The sequence below is a fragment of the Panulirus ornatus genome, chromosome 1, assembly GCF_036320965.1.
Source record: "Panulirus ornatus isolate Po-2019 chromosome 1, ASM3632096v1, whole genome shotgun sequence".
Taxonomy (NCBI): domain Eukaryota; kingdom Metazoa; phylum Arthropoda; class Malacostraca; order Decapoda; family Palinuridae; genus Panulirus; species Panulirus ornatus.
In genome coordinates, this window is record NC_092224.1 from 43,798,773 (window position 1) to 43,819,010 (window position 20,238).

The 20,238-nt window shown below is 42.2% G+C and overlaps 1 protein-coding gene across 1 annotated transcript in view; it reads right to left on the reverse strand.

The window, feature by feature from the left end:
* The window catches only part of LOC139748811 (pseudouridylate synthase 7 homolog), a 558,239-nt gene that overhangs the window by 87,051 nt on the left and 450,950 nt on the right, over window positions 1-20,238 (reverse strand). Inside the window, exons 11-13 of the mRNA XM_071662245.1 lie at window positions 18,912-19,109; window positions 18,364-18,511; window positions 17,906-18,072 (exon numbers count right to left, since the gene is read on the reverse strand). Of these exons, the coding sequence (XP_071518346.1) occupies window positions 17,906-18,072; window positions 18,364-18,511; window positions 18,912-19,109 (513 nt within the window). The remainder of the gene's footprint in view (window positions 1-17,905; window positions 18,073-18,363; window positions 18,512-18,911; window positions 19,110-20,238) is intronic.

The following is a 20,238-nucleotide window of genomic DNA, read 5'->3' on the forward strand; positions in this document are numbered from 1 at the left end:
GGAAGGCTTGCATAGTGCCAATGTACAAAGGCTAAGGAGATAAAGGTGAGTGCTCAAATTACAGAAGTATAAGTTTGCTGAGTATTCCTGGGAAATTATATGGGAGGGTATTGATTGAGAGGGTGAAGGAATGTACAGAGCATCAGATTGGGGAAGAGCAGTGTGGTTTCGGAAGTAGTAGAGGATATGTGGATCAGGTGTTTGCTTTGAGGAATGTGAGAAATACTTAGAAAAGCAATTCAATTTGTCTGTAGCATTTATGGATCTGGAGAAGGCATACGATAGAGTTGATAGAGATGCTCTGTGGAAGGTATTAAGAATATATGGTGTGGGAGGTAAGTTGTTACTAAGAAGCAGTGAAAAGTTTTTATCGAGGATGTAAGGCATGTGTATGTGTAGGAAGAGAGAAAAGTGATTGGTTCTCAGTGAATGTTGCTTTGCTTTACCTTGTTTATGGATGGGGTTGTTAGGGAGGTGAATGCAAGAGTTTTGGAAAGAGGGGCAAGTATGCAGTCTGTTGTGGATGAGAGAGCTTGGGAAGCGAGTTAGTTGTTGTTCGCTGATGATACAGCGCTGGTGACTGATTCAGGTGAGAAAATGCAAAAACTGGTGACTGAGTTTGGTAAAGTGTGTGAAACAAGAAAGCTAAGAATAAATGTGAACGAGAGCAAGGTTATTAGGTACAGTAGGGTTGAGGGTCAAGTCAATTGGGAGGTAAGTTTGAATGGAGAAAAACTGGAGGAAGTGAAGTGTTTTAGATATCTGGGAGTGGATTTGGCAGCGGAAGTGAATCATAGGGTGGGGAGGGGCGAAAGTTCTGGGAGCATTGGAGAATGTGCGGAAGTCGAGAACGTTATCTTGGAGGGCAAAAAAGGGTATCTTTGAAGGAATAGTGGTTCCAACATTGTTATATGGTTGCGAGGCGTGGTCTATAGATAGATTGTGCGGAGGAGGATGGATGTGCTGGATATTAGATGTTTGAGGACAATATGTGGTGTGAGGTGATTTCATCGAGTAAGTAATGAAAGGGTAAGAGAGATGTGTAGTAATAAAAAGAGTGTGGTTGAGATAGCAGAAGAAGGTGTCTTGAAATGGTTTAGTCACATGGAGAGAATGAGTGAGGAAAGATTGACAGAGAGGATATATGTGCCACAGATGGAGGGAATGAGAAGTGGGAGACCAAATTGGAAGTGTAAAGATGGAGTGAAAAAAATTTTGAGTGATCGGGGCCTAAACATGCAGGAGGGTGAAAGGCATGCATGGGATAGAATGAAATGGAATGATGTGGTACACCAGGGTCGACGTGATGTCAATGGATTGAACCAGGGCATGTGAAGCGTCTGGGGTAAACCATGGAAAGTTCTGTGGGGCCTGGATGACGAATGGGAGCTGTGGTTTCGGTGCATTATACATGACATCTAGAGACTGAGTGTGAAAGAATGTGGCCTTTGTTGTCTTTTCCTTGCGCTACTTCACGCACATGCGGGGAGAGGGGTTGTCATTTCATGTGTGGCCGGGTGGCGACGGGAATGAATAAGGGCAAACAGTATCAACTATGTATATGTGTATATATGTATATGCCTGTGTGTGTGTGTGTACATATATTGGTTATATATATATTGGTTCTCACTGAATGTAGGTTTGCTGCAGGGGTGTGTGATGTCTCCATGGTTGTTTAATTTGTTTATGGATGAGGTTGTTAGGGAGGTGAATGCAAGAGTTTTGGAAAGAGGGGCAAGTATGAAGTCTGTTGTGGATGAGAGCTTGGGAAGTGAGTCAGTTGTTGTTCGCTGATGATACAGCGCTGGTGGCTGATTCATGTGAGAAACTGCAGGAGCTGCTGACTGAGTTTGGTAAAGTGTGTGAAAGAAGAAAGTTAAGAATAAATGTGAATAAGAGCAAGGTTATTAGGTACAGTAGGGTTGAGGGTCAAGTCAATTGGGAGGTAAGTGTGAATGGAGAAAACTGGAGGAAGTAAAGTGTTTTAGATATCTGGGAGTGGATCTGGCAGCGGATGGAACCATGGAAGCGGATGTGAATCATAGGGTGGGGGAGGGGGGCGAAAATCCTGGGAGCCTTGAAGGATGTGTGGAAGTCGAGAACATTATCTCGGAAAGCAAAAATGGGTATGTTTGAAGCAATAGCGGTTCCAACAATGTTGTATGGTTGCGAGGCGTGGGCTATGGATAGAGTTGTGCGCAGGAGGGTGGATGTGCTGGAAATGAGATGTTTGAGGACAATATGTGGTGTGAGATGGTTTGATCAAGTAAGTAATGTAAGGGTAAGAGAGATGAGTGGAAATAAAAAGAGTGTGGTTGAGAGAGCAGAAGAGGGTCTTTTGAAATGGTTTGGGCACATGGAGAGAATGAGTAAGGAAAGATTGACCAAGAGGATATACGTGTCGGAGGTGGAGGGAACGAGGAGAAGTGGGAGACCAAATTGGAGGTGGAAAGATGGAGTGAAAAAGAATTTGAGTGATCGGGGACTGAACATGCAGGAGGGTGAAAGGCGGGCAAGGAATAGAGTCAATTGGATAGATGTGGTATACCAGGGTTAACGTGCTGTCAGTGGATTGAATCAGGGCATGTGAAGCGTCTGGGGTAAACCATGGAAAGTTGTGTGGGGCCTGGATGTGGAAATGGAGCTGTGGTTTTGGGCATTATTGCATGACAGCTAGAGACTGAGTATGAACGAATGGGGCCTTTGTTGTCTTTTCCTAGCGCTGCCTCGCACACATGAGGGGGGAGGGGGATGGCATTCCATGTGTGGCGAGGTGGCGATGGGAATGAATAAAGGCAGACAGTGTGAATTGTGTGCATGGGTATATATGTATGTGTCTGTGTGTGTATATATATGTGTACATTGAGATGTATAGGTATGTACATTTGCGTGTGTGGACGTGTATGCATATACATGTGTATGGGGGTGGGTTGGGCCATTTCTTTCATCTGTTTCCTTGCGCTACTTCGCAAACACGGGAGACAGCGACAAAGCAAAATAAATAAATAAATATATATATTTCTTTCTTTCTTTCATACTATTCGCCATTTCCCGCATTAGCGAGGTAGAATTAAGAATATCCTCACCTGGCCCCCTTCTCTGTTCCTTCTTTTGGAAAAAAAAAAAAAAATATAAATATATATGGGGAGGTGATAACAAGTAGTGGTGATGTGAGAAGGAGATGGAGTGAGTATTTTGAAGGTTTGTTGAATGTGTTTGATGATAGAGTGGCAGATATAGGGTGTTTTGGTCGAGGTGGTGTGCAAAGTGAGAGGGTTAGGGAAAATGATTTGGTAAACAGAGAAGAGGTAGTGAAAGCTTTGCAGAAGATGAAAGCCGGCAAGGCAGCAGGTTTGGATGGTATTGCAGTGGAATTTATTAAAAAAGGGGGTGACTGTATTGTTGACTGGTTGGTAAGGTTATTTAATGTATGTATGACTCATGGTGAGGTGCCTGAGGATTGGCGGAATGCGTGCATAGTGCCATTGTACAAAGGCAAAGGGGATAAGAGTGAGTGCTCAAATTACAGAGGTATAAGTTTGTTGAGTATTCCTGGTAAATTATATGGGAGGGTATTGATTGAGAGGGTGAAGGCATGTACAGAGCATCAGATTGGGGAAGAGCAGTGTGGTTTCAGAAGTGGTAGAGGATGTGTGGATCAGGTGTTTGCTTTGAAGAATGTATGTGAGAAATACTTAGAAAAGCAAATGGATCTGTATGTAGCATTTATGGATCTGGAGAAGGCATATGATAGAGTTGATAGAGATGCTCTGTGGAAGGTATTAAGAATATATGGTGTGGGAGGAAAGTTGTCAGAAGCAGTGAAAAGTTTTTATCGAGGATGTAAGGCATGTGTACGTGTAGGAAGAGAGGAAAGTGATTGGTTCTCAGTGAATGTAGGTTTGCGGCAGGGGTGTGTGATGTCTCCATGGTTGTTTAATTTGTTTATGGATGGGGTTGTTAGGGAGGTAAATGCAAGAGTTTTGGAAAGAGGGGCAAGTATGAAGTCTGTTGGGGATGAGAGAGCTTGGGATGTGAGTCAGTTGTTGTTCGCTGATGATACAGCACTGGTGGCTGATTCATGTGAGAAACTGCAGAAGCTGGTGACTGAGTTTGGTAAAGTGTGTGGAAGAAGAAAGTTAAGAGTAAATGTGAATAAGAGCAAGATTATTAGGTACAGTAGGGTTGAGGGTCAAGTCAACTGGGAGGTGAGTTTGAATGGAGAAAAACTGGAGGAAGTGAAGTGTTTTAGATATCTGGGAGTGGATCTGGCAGCGGATGGAACCATGGAAGCGGAAGTGGATCATAGGGTGGGGGAGGGGGCGAAAATTCTGGGGACCTTGAAGAATGTGTGGAAGTCGAGAACATTATCTCGGAAAGCAAAAATGGGTATGTTTGAAGGAATAGTGGTTCCAACAATGTTGTATGGTTGCGAGGCGTGGGCTATGGATAGAGTTGTGCGCAGGAGGATGGATGTGCTGGAAATGAGATGTTTGAGGACAATGTGTGGTGTGAGGTGGTTTGATCGAGTGAGTAACGTAAGGGTAAGAGAGATGTGTGGAAATAGAAAGAGCGTGGTTGAGAGAGCAGAAGAGGGTGTTTTGAAGTGGTTTGGGCACATGGAGAGAATGAGTGAGGAAAGATTGACCAAGAGGATATATGTGTCGGAGGTGGAGGGAACGAGGAGAAGAAGGAGACCAAATTGGAGGTGGAAAGATGGAGTGAAAAAGATTTTGTGTGATCGGGGCCTGAACATGCAGGAGGGTGAAAGGAGGGCAAGGAATAGAGTGAATTGGAGCGATGTGGTATACCGGGGTTGACGTGCTGTCAGTGGAGTGAATCAAGGCATGTGAAGCGTCTGGGGTAAACCATGGAAAGCTGTGTAGGTATGTATATTTGCGTGTGTGGATGTATGTATATACATGTGTATGGGGGGGGTTGGGCCATTTCTTTCGTCTGTTTCCTTGCGCTACCTCGCAAACGCGGGAGACAGCGACAAACTATAATCAAATAAAATAACATATATATATATATATATATATATATATATATATATGGTAAATTATATGGGAGGGTATTGATTGAAAGTGTGAAGGCATGTACAGAGCATCAGATTGGGGAAGAGCAGTGTGGTTTCAGAAGTGGTAGAGGATGTGTGGATCAGCTTGTTTGCTTTGAAGAATGTATGTGAGAAATACTTAGAAAAGCAAATGGATCTGTATGTAGCATTTATGGATCTGGAGAAGGCATATGATAGAGTTGATAGAGAAGCTCTGTGTAAGGTATTAAGAATATATGGTGTGGGAGGCAAGTTGTTAGAAGCAGTGAAAAGTTTTTATCGAGGATGTAAGGCATGTGTACGTGTAGGAAGAGAGGAAAGTGATTGGTTCTCAGTGAATGTAGGTTTGCGGCAGGGGTGTGTGATGTCTCCATGGTAGTTTAATTTGTTTATGGATGGGGTTGTTAGGGAGGTGAATGCAAGAGTTTTGGAAAGAGGGGCAAGTATGAAGTCTGTTGGGGATGAGAGAGCTTGGGAAGTGAGTCAGTTGTTGTTCGCTGATGATACAGCACTGGTGGCTGATTCATGTGAGAAACTGCAGAAGCTGGTGACTGAGTTTGGTAAAGTGTGTGAAAGAAGAAAGTTAAGAGTAAATGTGAAAAAGAGCAAGGTTATTAGGTACAGTAGGGTTGAGGGCCAGGTCAATTGGGAGGTTAGTTTGAATGGAGAAAAACTGGAGGAAGTAAAGTGTTTTAGATATCTGGGAGTGGATCTGGCAGCGGATGGAACCGTGGAAGCGGAAGTGGATCATAGGGTGGGGGAGGGGGCGAAAATCCTGGGAGCCTTGAAGAATGTGTGGAAGTCGAGAACATTATCTCGGAAAGCAAAAATGGGTATGTTTGAAGGAATAGTGGTTCCAACAATGTTGTATGGTTGCGAGGCGTGGGCTATGGATAGTGTTGTGCGCAGGAGGATGGATGTGCTGGAAATGAGATGTTTGAGGACAATGTGTGGTGTGAGGTGGTTTGATCGAGTAAGTAACGTAAGGGTAAGAGAGATGTGTGGAAATAAAAAGAGCGTGGTTGAGAGAGCAGAAGAGGGTATTTTGAAATGGTTTGGGCACATGGAGAGAATGAGTGAGGAAAGATTGACCAAGAGGATATATGTGTCGGAGGTGGAGGGAACGAGGAGAAGAGGGAGACCAAATTGGAGGTGGAAAGATGGAGTGAAAAAGATTTTGTGTGATCGGGGCCTGAACATGCAGGAGGGTGAAAGGAGTGCAAGGAACAGAGTGAATTGGAGCGATGTGGTATACCGGGGTTGACGTGCTGTCAGTGGATTGAATCAAGGCATGTGAAGCGTCTGGGGTAAACCATGGAAAGCTGTGTAGGTATGTATATTTGCGTGTGTGGACGTATGTATATACATGTGTATGGGGGTGGGTTGGGCCATTTCTTTCGTCTGTTTCCTTGCGCTACCTCGCAAACGCGGGAGACAGCGACAAAGCACAAAAAAAAATATATATTTTCAAACTATTCGCCATTTCCCGCATCAGCAAGGTAGCGTTAAGAACAAAGGACTGGGCCTTTGAGGGAACATCCTCACCTGGCCCCCTTCTCTGTTCCTTTTTTTGGAAAATTAAAAAAAACAAAAAAAAAACAAGAGTAACAAGGGTAAAGGGGAAGAGTGGTTTGGGAATGTCTTGGGAGTAAAGTCAGGGGTTAGTAAGAGGACAAGAACAAGGGAAGGAGTAGCACTACTCCTGAAACAGGAGTGGTGGGAGTATGTAGAGTGTAAGAAAAGTAAATAAACTCTAGACTAATATGGGTAAAACTGAAAGTTGATGGAGAGATATGGGTGATTATTGGTGCATATGTACCTGGGCATGAGAAGAAAGATCATGAGAGGCAAGTGTTTTGGGAGCAGCTGAATGAGTGTGTTAGTGGTTTTGGTGCACGAGACTGGGTTATAGTGATTGGTGATTTGAATGCAAATGTGAGTAATGTGGCAGTTGAGGGAATAATTGGTATACATGGGGTGTTCAGTGTTGTAAATGGAAATGGTGAAGAGCTTGTAGATCTATGTGCTGAAAAAGGACTAGTTATTGGGAATACATGGTTTATAAAGAGAGATATACATAAGTATACGTATGTAAGTAGGAGAGATGGCCACAGAGCGTTATTGGATTACGTGTTAATTGATAGGTGCGTGAAAGAGAGGCTTTTGGATGTTAATGTGCTGAGAGGTGCAACTGGAGGGATGTCTGATCATTATCTTGTGGAGGCGAAGGTGAAGATTTGTAGAGGTTTTCAGAAAAGAAGAGAGAATGTTGGGGTGAAGAGAGTGGTGAGAGTAAGTGAGCTTGGGAAGGAGACTTGTGTGAGGAAGTACCAGGAGAGACTGAGTACAGAATGGAAAAAGGTGAGAACAAAGGAGGTAAGGGGAGTGGGGGAGGAAAGGGATGTATTTAGGGAAGCAGTGATGGCTTGTGCAAAAGATGCTTGTGGCATGAGAAGCGTGGGAGGTGGGCAGATTAGAAAGGGTAGTGAGTGGTGGGATGAAGAAGTAAGATTATTAGTGAAAGAGAAGAGAGAGACATTTGGACGATTTTTGCAGGGAAATAATGCAAATGAGTGGGAGATGTATAAAAGAAAGAGGCAGGAGGTCAAGACAAAAGTGCAAGAGGTGAAAAAGAGGACAAATGAGAGTTGGGGTGAGAGAGGATCATTGAATTTTAGGGAAAATAAAAACATGTTTTGGAAGGAGGTAAATAAAGTGTGTAAGACAAGGGAACAAATGGGAAGTTCAGTGAAGGGGGCTAATGGGGAGGTGATAACAAGTAGTGGTGATGTGAGGAGATGGAGTGAGTGTTTTGAAGGTTTGTTGAATGTGTTTGATGATAGAGTGGCAGATGTTTTGGTCGAGGTGGTGTGCAAAGTGAGAGGGTTAGGGAGGATGATTTGGTAAACATAGAAAAAGTAGTAAAAGCTTTGCAGAAGATGAAAGCCGGCAAGGCAGCGGGTTTGGCTGGCATTGCAGTGGAATTTATTAAAAAAGGGGGTGACTGTATTGTTGACTGGTTGGTAAAGTTATTCAATGTATGTATGTCTCATGGTGAGGTGCCTGAGGATTGGCAGAATGCTTACATAGTGCCATTGTACATAGGCAAAGGGGATAAGAGTAAGTGCTCAAATTACAGAGGTATAAGTTTGTTGAGTATTCCTGGGAAATTATATGGGAGGGTATTGATTGAGAGGGTGAAGGCATGTACAGAGCATTAGATTAGGGAAGAGCAGTGTGGCTTCAGAAGTGGTAGAGGATGTGTGGATCAGGTGTTTGCTTTGAAGAATGTATGTGAGAAATACTTAGAAAAGCAAATGGATCTGTATGTAGCATTTATGGATCTGGAGATGGCATATGATAAGAGTTGATAGAGATGCTCTGTGGAAGGTATTTAAGAATATATGGTGTGGGAGGCAAGTTGTTAGAAGCAGTGAAAAGTTTTTATTGAGGATGTAAGGCATGTGTACGTGTAGGAAGAGAGGAAAGTGATTGGTTCTCAGTGAATGTAGGTTTGTGGCAGGGGTGTGTGATGTCTCCATGGTTAATTTGTTTATGGATGGGGTTGTTAGGGAGGTGAATGCAAGAGTTTTGGAAAGAGGGGCAAGTAAGCAGTCTTTTGTGGATGAGAGAGCTTGGGAAGTGAGTCAGTTGTTGTTCGCTGATGATACAGCGCTGGGGATGATTCATATGAGAAACTGCAGAAGCTGGTGACTGAGTTTGGTAAAGTGTGTGAAAGAAGAAAGCTGAGAGTAAATGTGAATAAGAGCAAGGTTATTAGGTACAGTAGGGTTGAGGGTCAAGTTAAGGTAAGTTTGAATGGAGAAAAACTGGAGGAAGTGAAGTGTTTTAGATATCTGGGAGTGGATTTGGCAGCGGATGGAACCATGGAAGCAGAAGTGAATCATAGGGTGGGGGAGGGGACAAAAATTCTGGGAGCCTTGATGAATGTGTGGAAGTCGAGAACATTATCTCGGAAAGCACAAATGGGTATGTTTGAAGGAATAGTGGTTCCAACAATGTTGTATGGCTGCGAGGCGTGGGCTATGGATAGAGTTGTGCGCAGGAGGGTGGATGTGCTGGAAATGAGATGTCTGAGGACAATATGAGGTGTGAGGTGGTTTGATCAAGTAAGTAATAATAGGGTAAGAGAGATGTGTGGTAATAAAAAGTGTGTGGTTGAGAGAGTTGAAGAGGGTGTTTTGAAATGGTTTGGTCACATGTAGAGAATGAGTGAGGAAAGACTGACCAAGAAGATTTATGTGTCTGAGGTGGAGGGAATGAGGAGAAGTGGGAGACCTAACTGGAGGTGGGAAGAGGGAGTGAAAAAGATTTTGAGAGATCGGGGCTTGAACATGCAGGAGGGTGAAAGGCGTGCAAGGAATAGAGTGAATTGGAACGATGTGGTATACCGGGGTTGACATGCTGTCAATGGATTGAACCAGGGCATGTGAAGTGTCAGGGGTAAACCATGGAAAGTTCTGTGGGGCCTGGATGTGGAAAGGGAACTGTAGTTTCGGTGCATTATTACATGACAGCTAGAGACTGAGTGTGAACGAATGGGGCCTTTGTTGTCTTCCTAGCGCTACCTCGCGCACATGAGGGGGGGAGGGGGTTGTTATTTCATGTTTGGCAGGGTGGCGATGGGAATGAATAAATGAAGACAGTATGAATTATGTACACGTGTATATATGTATATGTCTGTGTGTGTATATATATATGTATATTTGCGTGTGTGGACGTGTATGTATATAAATGTGTATGTGGGTGGGTTGTGCCATTCTCTTGTCTGTTTCCTTGCGCTACCTTGCTAATGCGGGAATAAATAAAGGCAGACAGTATGAATTATGTACATGTGTATATTGGTATATGTCTGTGTGTGTATATATATGTGTACATTGAGATGTATAATTATGTATATTTGCATGTGTGGACGTGTATGTATATACATGTGTATGTGGGTGGGTTGGGCCATTCTTTCGTCTGTTTCCTTGTGCTACCTCGCTAATGCGGGAGACAGCGACAAATCAAAATAAATAAATGAATATTTTTTTTTTTTTTTTTATACTTTGTCGCTGTCTCCCGCGTTTGCGGGGTAGCGCAAGGAAACAGACGAAAGAAATGGCCCAACCCACCCCCATACACATGTATATACATACGTCCACACACGCAAATATACATACCTACACAGCTTTCCATGGTTTACCCCAGACGCTTCACATGCCTTGATTCAATCCACTGACAGCACGTCAGCCCCGGTATACCACATCGCTCCAATTCACTCTATTCCTTGCCCTCCTTTCACCCTCCTGCATGTCCAGGCCCCGATCACACAAAATCCTTTTCACTCCATCTTTCCACCTCCAATTTGGTCTCCCTCTTCTCCTCGTTCCCTCCACCTCCGACACATATATCCTCTTGGTCAATCTTTCCTCACTCATCCTCTGCATGTGCCCAAACCACTTCAAAACACCCTCTTCTGCTCTCTCAACCACGCTCTTTTTATTTCCACACATCTCTCTTACCCTTACGTTACTCACTCGATCAAACCACCTCACACCACACATTGTCCTCAAACATCTCATTTCCAGCACATCCATCCTCCTGCGCACAACTCTATCCATAGCCCACGCCTCGCAACCATACAACATTGTTGGAACCACTATTCCTTCAAACATACCCATTTTTGCTTTCCGAGATAATGTTCTCGACTTCCACACATTCTTCAAGGCCCCCAGGATTTTCGCCCCCTCCCCCACCCTATGATCCACTTCCGCTTCCATGGTTCCATCCACTGCCAGATCCACTCCCACATATCTAAAACACTTCACTTCCTCCAGTTTTTCTCCATTCAAACTCACCTCCCAATTGACTTGACCCTCAACCCTACTGTACCTAATAACCTTGCTCTTATTCACATTTACTCTTAACTTTCTTCTTCCACACACTTTACCAAACTCAGTCACCAGCTTCTGCAGTTTCTCACATGAATCAGCCACCAGCGCTGTGTCATCAGCGAACAACAACTGACTCACTTCCCAAGCTCTCTCATCCCCAACAGACTTCATACTTGCCCCTCTTTCCAAAACTCTTGCATTTACCTCCCTAACAACCCCATCCATAAACAAATTAAACAACCATGGAGACATCACACACCCCTGCCGCAAACCTACATTCACTGAGAACCAATCACTTTCCTCTCTTCCTACACGTACACATGCCTTACATCCTCGATAAAAACTTTTCACTGCTTCTAACAACTTTCCTCCCACACCATATATTCTTAATACCTTCCACAGAGCATCTCTGTCAACTCTATCATATGCCTTCTCCAGATCCATAAATGCTACATACAAATCCATTTGCTTTTCTAAGTATTTCTCACATACATTCTTCAAAGCAAACACCTGATCCACACATCCTCTACCACTTCTGAAACCACACTGCTCTTCCCCAATCTGATGCTCTGTACATGCCTTCACCTTCTCAATCAATACCCTCCCATATAATTTCCCAGGAATACTCAACAAACTTTTACCTCTGTAATTTGAGCACTCACTCTTATCCCCTTTGCCTTTGTACAATGGCACTATGCACGCATTCCGCCAATCCTCAGGCACCTCACCATGAGTCATACATACATTAAATAACCTTACCAACCAGTCAACAATACAGTCACCCCCTTTTTTAATAAATTCCACTGCAATACCATCCAAACCTGCTGCCTATATATATATATATATATTATATATATATATATATATATATATATATATATATATTGGAAAGGATCACAATTTTGCACGTGATCAAGATATTCCTATGAGTCCACGGGGAAAATGAAACATGAAAATTTCCCAAGTGCACTTTCGTGTAATAATCACATCATCAGGGGAGACACAAGAGAGATATATAATAGTCAGTTGATACACATCGAAGAGACGAAGCTAGGACGCCATTTGGTACACATGTGATTGTCCAAACATTGAGATGTATAGGTATGTATATTTGCGTGTGTGGACGTGTATGTATATACATGTGTAAGTGGGTGGGTTGGGCCATTTTTTCTTCTGTTTCCTTTCGCTAACGCAGGAGACAGCGACAAAGTATAATAAAACAATAAATAATAGTTTATATCAACAGAGTAAGGCATAGGTATGTAAAGGAAGGCAGGTCTATTTAATCTGGTTATAGATGGATTGCAAGTGTCATGGAAAGAGGAGCAGGTACGAAGTTTGTTAGGGATGGGGAAGCCTGGGGGTTTTAGTCTGATACTGTTTGCTGATGATACAGTGCTGGTGTCACATTCAAGAGAGAAAATGAACAAGCTGGTGACTGAAAATGGAGTGTGTGTGTGTGTGTGTGGAAGGAGAAAGTTAAGGGTAAATGTGAATTTAAAACAAGATTATTCAGCTTAGTGAAAAGAGACAGATTGTTTGGAGTAGGAGTCTGAGAGGAAACAACTTGGATGATGTGGAGTGTCTTAAATGCCTGGGAGAGGAAGTGAGACACAAGGTGAGTGAGTGTGTGAAGCTGGGTGCATTGAAGAATATGTGGAAAGAGAGGTCTCTGTGTTTCAGGGAAAAGATGGGTATAAATGATAATACAGCAGTCCTATTGGTGTTGCATTGATGCGAGACCTAGGCCTTAGACAAAAATGTAAATGACAGGGTGAAAGTGTTGGAAATGAAGTACTTGAGGACAAGTGGTATAAGAAGGGCTGATTGAATATGAAGTGACAGTGTAAGACAGTGATGTGGGTGAGAGAAGTATTTATGAGCTGAAGAGGAAGTGTTGAAATGGTGTGAACATGTAGAAAGGATGAGAGAGGAAAGGATGACTATAAGGATATACATATTAAAAAAGGAAAGAAGAATAAGGAAGATGTGGAAGGATTTAATAAAAACAGCTTTGAAGGCTCAAGGCCTGATCATGTGCAAGGAACAGAGAAAACCAGAGTGAGGTAGTTTACAGTGGATAATGTGCTGTGAATGGGCTGAACTAGGGCATAAGAAGCAGCTCTAGGAGGGTGAACTACAGCATAAGAAGCAGCTCTAGGAATCATGGAAAAGTCTGTGAGGCATTGTTGTGGACGGGGCTGTGGTCTTAGTGTATGACACAAGAAAGCTAAAGAATGGATGTGTGCAAATTATATTTTTTTCTGTCTGTTCTTGGTGGTACCTTGCTAATGCAGGAAATGACAAACAAGCATGAAAGAAAAGAAAGAATTTGAGTTAGGGATGACATTTGGCATCTACATATGCTCGTGAGAAAACTAGACCATAAAAGTTGCTGGGCTGGTCCACAGTGACTGCCTACATCTTCTGCAAGAAGTCTGGAAAGGGTTTAAGAGTCAGTACCTATCTATCTATATCTGTTCCCTTTGGGAACTCCCCCTGGGGGTGACCATGGCAAAAGAATCTCCATAACTGATGAACTCCACTGCTGCATCTAAGCCTTTAGTGGCCCATCCCTGATGGGCCATTGGCAATGTTTTCATAGGCTTGTATATAATGTTCCCACCTACTACTTCTACCTTATGCTCCCACCTAATGTTCCTACATACTTCTACTTAAAGTTTCTATCTAATGCTCCTGACTAATGTTTCTTCCTCCTACTTCCATCCATTGCTCCTACTATCTTGCCAAAAGGCAGGGCTAGCACATACTTGTGAATTCTATGCGCTGAAAATTGAGAGTTATAAAGAATGAGTTGTGAGAATTAAGTGTTGCCAACTGTGATGAGCAACAAGGAGAGATAGTATGTTTGTGGATAAAATGCCAGCCATCCAAGTGTGTGTGAGGCAGACAGGAAAAGATAACCTGGGTCAGAAGGGTGCAACCTGACATCCAATCTATCTATATCTCAGATGCCTGTTCCCAACTGGAACTCCCTCAAGGGGGTGGCCATGGCAATAAAGTCTCCATAACCAGTGAGCTCCAGTGCTGCTTCTAAGCACACAGTATCAGTAATATAACTCCCTGGTCAGTGGATGCCTACTTCCTTACCTACCAACAATCTTTAAATAAGATCTCTTTTACTAAATAGTTACCAATCTTTTATTTCAAACTCTACTCCTGTTTATGCAGAGTGGATCAATTTACAAACACATCAATCCATATCCAATACAGTTGTGTGAAATGACGGGTTCTACATTCACGAAAGGGCTTTGTGCACTGAGTTGATTTATCAAGCTAAAAAAATATGAGTGGGATTCATTGTTGATACAAGAACATTAATATATGGAAATGTGTCTCATATATGCAATGATGTCATAGGTTCTTGTGTTTACAAATTCTAGTGCAATTTCATCATAATGTACAACTGATGTTTAATATAAAAACAACAAGGAAGCAGATGCTCTACTGGACATAGCAATGTACAAGGGAAGAGTTAAGGAGCTCCATGAGTTTTGGTGACATGAGCTTTTAAAATGAATGCTGTGTATAACATTCCCTTTTGATGGATTACTTGTTTTTGCTTACGGAAAAAAAAATCTTTGTAAAAATTCTGAACTCAAACAATGAGGTATGAAAGAGAAGAGACCATTAAGATGGCACACAGATGTGGGTTGATTAAATAATAGGGTCATGAAGAACTAAATGCAAATAATGGGGTGAAGATCTGTATTTGTGTAATTCAAAGTCAAGTTTAGAGAGGCAAATCTTGAAAGACACATAAGATTCAGTAAGTGTGTTGTTAAAAGGTAATTTCAATTAACAATACCAAAGACAGGGTTTTCCATCACTGATTTCTTTCATGCTTGCTATTTCCTGCATTAGCAAGGTAACACCAGAAGCAAATTAAACAAAGGTCTCCTACACTCAAATCCATTTTCTACCTCTCATATGTAAGGCTCCAAAACCACAGCCCCCATCCATAACCAGGCTTCACAGACCTTTCTGTGGTTTTTCTGGATGCTTACCATGCCCAGATTTACTCCACTTACAGCTTATCATCCCCTCTATACCAAACTGCTCCAATTTTCACACCATCCTTCAATCTTCAGTTTGGTCCCCCCTTCTTTTCCCCAAAGGTTTTGATGCATATATCCTCATTGTCAACCTCTCCTCACTCATCTCAGCACAACCTTCTTCAGCTCTCTCAATCACACTCTTCTTACTACCACATCTCTCTCTTACCCATTTATTACTTACTAAAACCATGTCACACTGAATATTGTCCACAAGCATTTAATTTCCAACACATCCATCACTCTCAACACATTCTCATCTACAGCCTATACCTTACATCCATATAACAACGTTGGGATGAAACATATCCATTTTTGCCCTCCCAAATATCATACTCTCTTTCCACATGTTCCTCAATGCTCCCAGAACCTTTGCCCCCCCTCTTCCAATTCCATGGTTCCATTTGCTGCTTTGTCTACTCCCAGGTATCTAAAAAATCCCACTTCCTCCATATTTTCTCCATTTAAACACCCCAACTAACCTGTCTCCCTGCCCTGCTAAACCTATCGATTGAGAGGGTGATGGCATATACAGAGCATCAGATTGGGGAAGAGCAGTGTGGTTTCAGAAGTGGTAGAGGATGTGTGGATCAGGTGTTTGCTTTGAAGAGTGTATGTGAGAAATACTTAGAAAAACAGATGGATCTGTATGAAGCATTTATGGATCTGGGAAGGCATGTGATAAAGTTGATAGAGATGCTCTGTGGAAGGTATTAAGAGTATAAGGTGTGGGAGGTAAGTTGCTAGAAGCAGTCAAAAGTTTTTATCGAGGATGTAAGGCATGTGTATGAGTAGGAAGAGAGGAAAGTGATTGGTTCCCAGTGAATGTCAGTTTGCGGCACGGGGTGCATGATGTCTCCATGGTTGTTTAATTTGTTTATGGATGTGGTTGTTAGGGAGGTGAATGCAAGAGTTTTAAATTTTGGAGAGTGGGGCAAGTGTGCAGTCTGTTGTGGATGAGAGTGCTTGGGAAGTGAGTCAGTTGTTTGCTGATAATACAGCACTGGTGGCTGATTCAGGTGAGAAACTGCAGAAGCTGGTGACTGAGTTTGGTAGTGTGTGAAAGATGAAAGCTGAGAGTAAATGTGAAAAAGAGCAAGTTTATTAGGTTCAGTACGGGTGAGGGACAAGTCAATTGGATGGTAAGTTTGAAAGGAGAAAAACTTGAGGAAGTGAAGTTTTTCGATATCTGGGAGTGGATTTAGCAGCAGATGTAACCATGAAAGCAGAAGTGAGTCATAGGGTGGGGGGAGGGGGCAAAGGTTCTGGAAGCGTTAAAGAATGTGTGGAAGGCAAGAACGTTATCTCGGAGAGCCAAAATGGGTATGTTTGAAGGAATAGTGGTTCCAAAAATGTTATATGGTTGCAAGGCATGGGCTATAGATAGGGTTGTGTGGAGGAGGGTGGATGTGTTGGAAATGAGATGTTTGAGGACAATATGTGGTGTGAGGTGGTTTGATCAAGTAAGTAATGAAAAGGTAAGAGAGATGTGTGGCAATAAAAAGTGTGTTGTTAAGAAAGCAGAAGAGGGTGTATTGAAATGGTCTGGTCACATGGAGAGAATGAGTGAGGAAAGATTGACAAAGAGGATATATGTGTTAGAGGTAGAGGAAACGAGAAGTGGTAGACCAAATTGGAGGTCGAAGAATGGAGTGAAAAAGATTTTGAGCGATCGGGGCCTGAACATACAGGAGGGTGAAAGGCGTGCAAGGAATAGAGTGAATTGAAACGATGTGGTATACCGGGGTGGACATGCTGTCAGTGGATTGAACCAGGGTATGTGAAGCGTCTGGGGTAAACCATGGAAAATTTTGTGGGGCCTGGATGTGGAAAGGGAGCAGTGGTTTTGGTACATTACACATGACAGCTAGAGACTGAGTGTGAACGAATGTGGCCTTTGTTGTCTTTTTAGCACTACCTCAGGTGTGCGCGGGGGTAAGGTGTGCCATTTCATGTGTGGCGGGGTGGAGACAGAAATGGATGAACGCAGCAAGTATGAATATGTACATGTGCATATATGTATATGTCTGTGTATGTATATGTATGTATACATTGAAATGTATAGGTATGTATATGTAAATGTGTGGGCATTTATGTATATAAATGTGTATGACAGTTGGTTGGGCCATTCTTTCATCTGTTTCCTTGCGCTACCTCTCTAACGTGGGAGACAGCGACAAAGTATAATAAAAAAGATATAATAATAATATTCACATTTACACTCAACATTCTCCTTTCAAAGACTCCTGAGCTAAAACCCCAACTTCTGTAGGTTCTCACTTGAATCTGCCACCAGTGCAGCACCATCAACAAATATATGATTTACTTTTCAGGACCCCTCAACCCCTACAGACTGCACACTCACCCCTCTCTCCTAGACCTTTGCATTTACCTCCCTCATCAACCTAACTGTAAACAAATTAAACAGCCATGGAGATTGATTTCACACACCCTGCTGCAGACCCATCTTCACCAGGAACCACTCATCTTCCTCTTTAGCAAATCATACAAACACCTTACACTCTCAATAAAAACTTTGCTTCTAGTAGCTTTCCTCCCACACCATATACTCGTGAGACCCTTCATTGGGCATCTATATTCATAAGAAGTAGCAGAAACAATTAGATTCTATGCATATCTATCTGTTTAAAATACACAATTACGAAACTTACCAAATAATTTGAATGTCACTCCCTATCACACTATGTGTGCATTAAGGACATACATTCACTGGTCTGGAGCTATATGAAATTTATTTGCAAGAAAATGGGAATCAAAGAAAGAAAACACCTCTCTACATACTTCCACCAAATCTGATGTCGAGTGAATAAAAGCTCCAAGACGAATCAATTATCATAAGAAAATATACTTACATCAAATATATCTGCTACCTCTGCCTCCTCTTCTGTTAGGAAGTGGAAGCCTGACATGTTCTGTCCATTAGCCTCAGTGGTCTCTATCTCAGGCTTGCTCTCGGAATCATCACCAGTTTTACCCTCATCGCTGTCAGCCTCATTTTCATTGCTTTCCTCAACAATTTCTTGGGTGGGATATAAAAATAAGCATTTGGAACCATTACCAAACAAGATTATGGCGCTACAAAAATAATTCATATTTCAACAGTGAATCTCATGAGAGACCAGCCTAGCCACCATCTCTCTATTAACATTAGCTCCAATCCCATTTCATGGAGTGGATTACGTGCATAAAGGCACACACATCTTTTGTCTAACCCTCAAAATTCTTTTCCTGCCTTTAACTTTCAAATTTACTTAACAAACCCCCACACAAGTATAGCTACACGAGGTAAAAGAAAATTCAAAGAACTAACCATCAACTTCTGCAATGGAGCCCTTTCGCCTGACAATGTCTCCTGGTAGCACCTTGAGTCCGTATTTTTTGACTCTGCGAGATGCAATTGTGTTCCACAACCAACTCTGGTATGCATGAAGGTACAGCGTACGAGTGGTACGTGGAATCTGATGATGATTTGTGTTTGATCAATTGAGGTGTAATACATAACTAAATAAGTAAAAATGTTCATAAAGCAATTTTTGGCTTTAAAAAATGAAATACATATTTCTTTTACAAAAAAAAAATGTATACCACATTTGATTGCTTCAGCTCTAAGTCTGTTAAGGACAATAAAACCTGAAGTAAAAAGTACATGAAATATTTCATTCTTATTACTCAGAGGGCTAGACACTGAGAACTGCACCAAGGATATTACATGAACTTGCAATTCCATCCAGCAACTAAATGAACACGAGTCTCTCAATAGTAAAACTACCATCTCCATCTAATGATAAACCAAAAAAACACAGCAACCAAGTTAGGAGTTTCATCCCTGGAATACACCTTAAAATGCTGCAATCTTACTCGGTTTAGAGCTTCAACAAGGTCATTTCCTGTCATTTGTGTAAGACCTGTTAGCAGCTGTGACTCCACTGTAGATTCCCAGCCCTTACACAGCATCTTCAGGGCAGCTTCTGCATCGCCTGTGTCCTTCCATGTATTATGGCAACGTCGAAGGTCTGGCACATCATTATCTCGGGGGGCAAGAATCAGATTCACTGCCTGCAATGTAGTAATAATTATGTTAAAATCAAATATATCCCATTAAACTCATCTAGCAACATAATGGTTCAGTGCATTCTTCCACCACATAAAAGAATGAAAACTAACAGCTATATTCAAAACAGGCCCAAAGTTTGCTGTATAATTAGCCAAAGATTCATCGAAAACAATAAATATCTGAACATAAACAAAATACATTTTTCATACTTGTTTGCCATTTCCTGCATCTGTGAGGTTGTAACAGGAGCAGATGAAGAAAATGTCACATTCACTCAATTCCATTCTCTTGCTGTCAAGTGTAAGGCACTGAAACAGGACTCCACAAAACCTTCTGTGGTTTCCCCTTCACATGCCCTGACTCAGTCCTTTATCAGCAAGTACATTAAATCACTTTAATTCACTCTCTCACGTGTTCACCTCTGGCCATTTTGCATGTTCAGGGCAAAGCACAAAATATCTTATTCACTCCATCCATCCATTTCCAATTAAGCCTTTCCTTCTTGTCTCCTCCACTTCTCAACCTCTCCTAACTCATTCTACCCACATGTTTTAGCCATTTCAGCTTCAGCAATCTCACACCTTTCTCTTACCCTACCAATTCTTAATGAATCAACCCTCCTAATACCACATTTTGTCCTCAAACATTTCATTTCTAACAAATTCACCCCCTTTTGTACATTCTCACATAAAGCCCATGCATACACCACCACACCTTTAAATATGCAAATTTTCACCCACCCTATGAATCACCTCAGCTTCCATTTGCTTCCACATCTAATCCCAGGTATCCATATTCCACTTTCTCCAGGGTTTCTCCATTCAAACTCATGTTAAAACTAACCTTAAATCTAATCATGTTCAATCTCATCTTTCTCCTTTCACACATTCCCCTACACTCAAACACCAACTTTTAAAGTTTCTCAATTGAATCATCAGTCAGTGCCATGTCATCAGCAAAAACCTGACTAACTTCCCAGTTTCCCTCATCCCCTAAAGACTGCATACCCATGCTTCTCTCCAAAAGTGTTGCATTTACCTCCCTCATCATCCCAACCAAAAACAGATCAAACAGCTATGGTGACACCACACAAACCTGCTTCTGACCCACCTTCACCTGGAAACACTCACG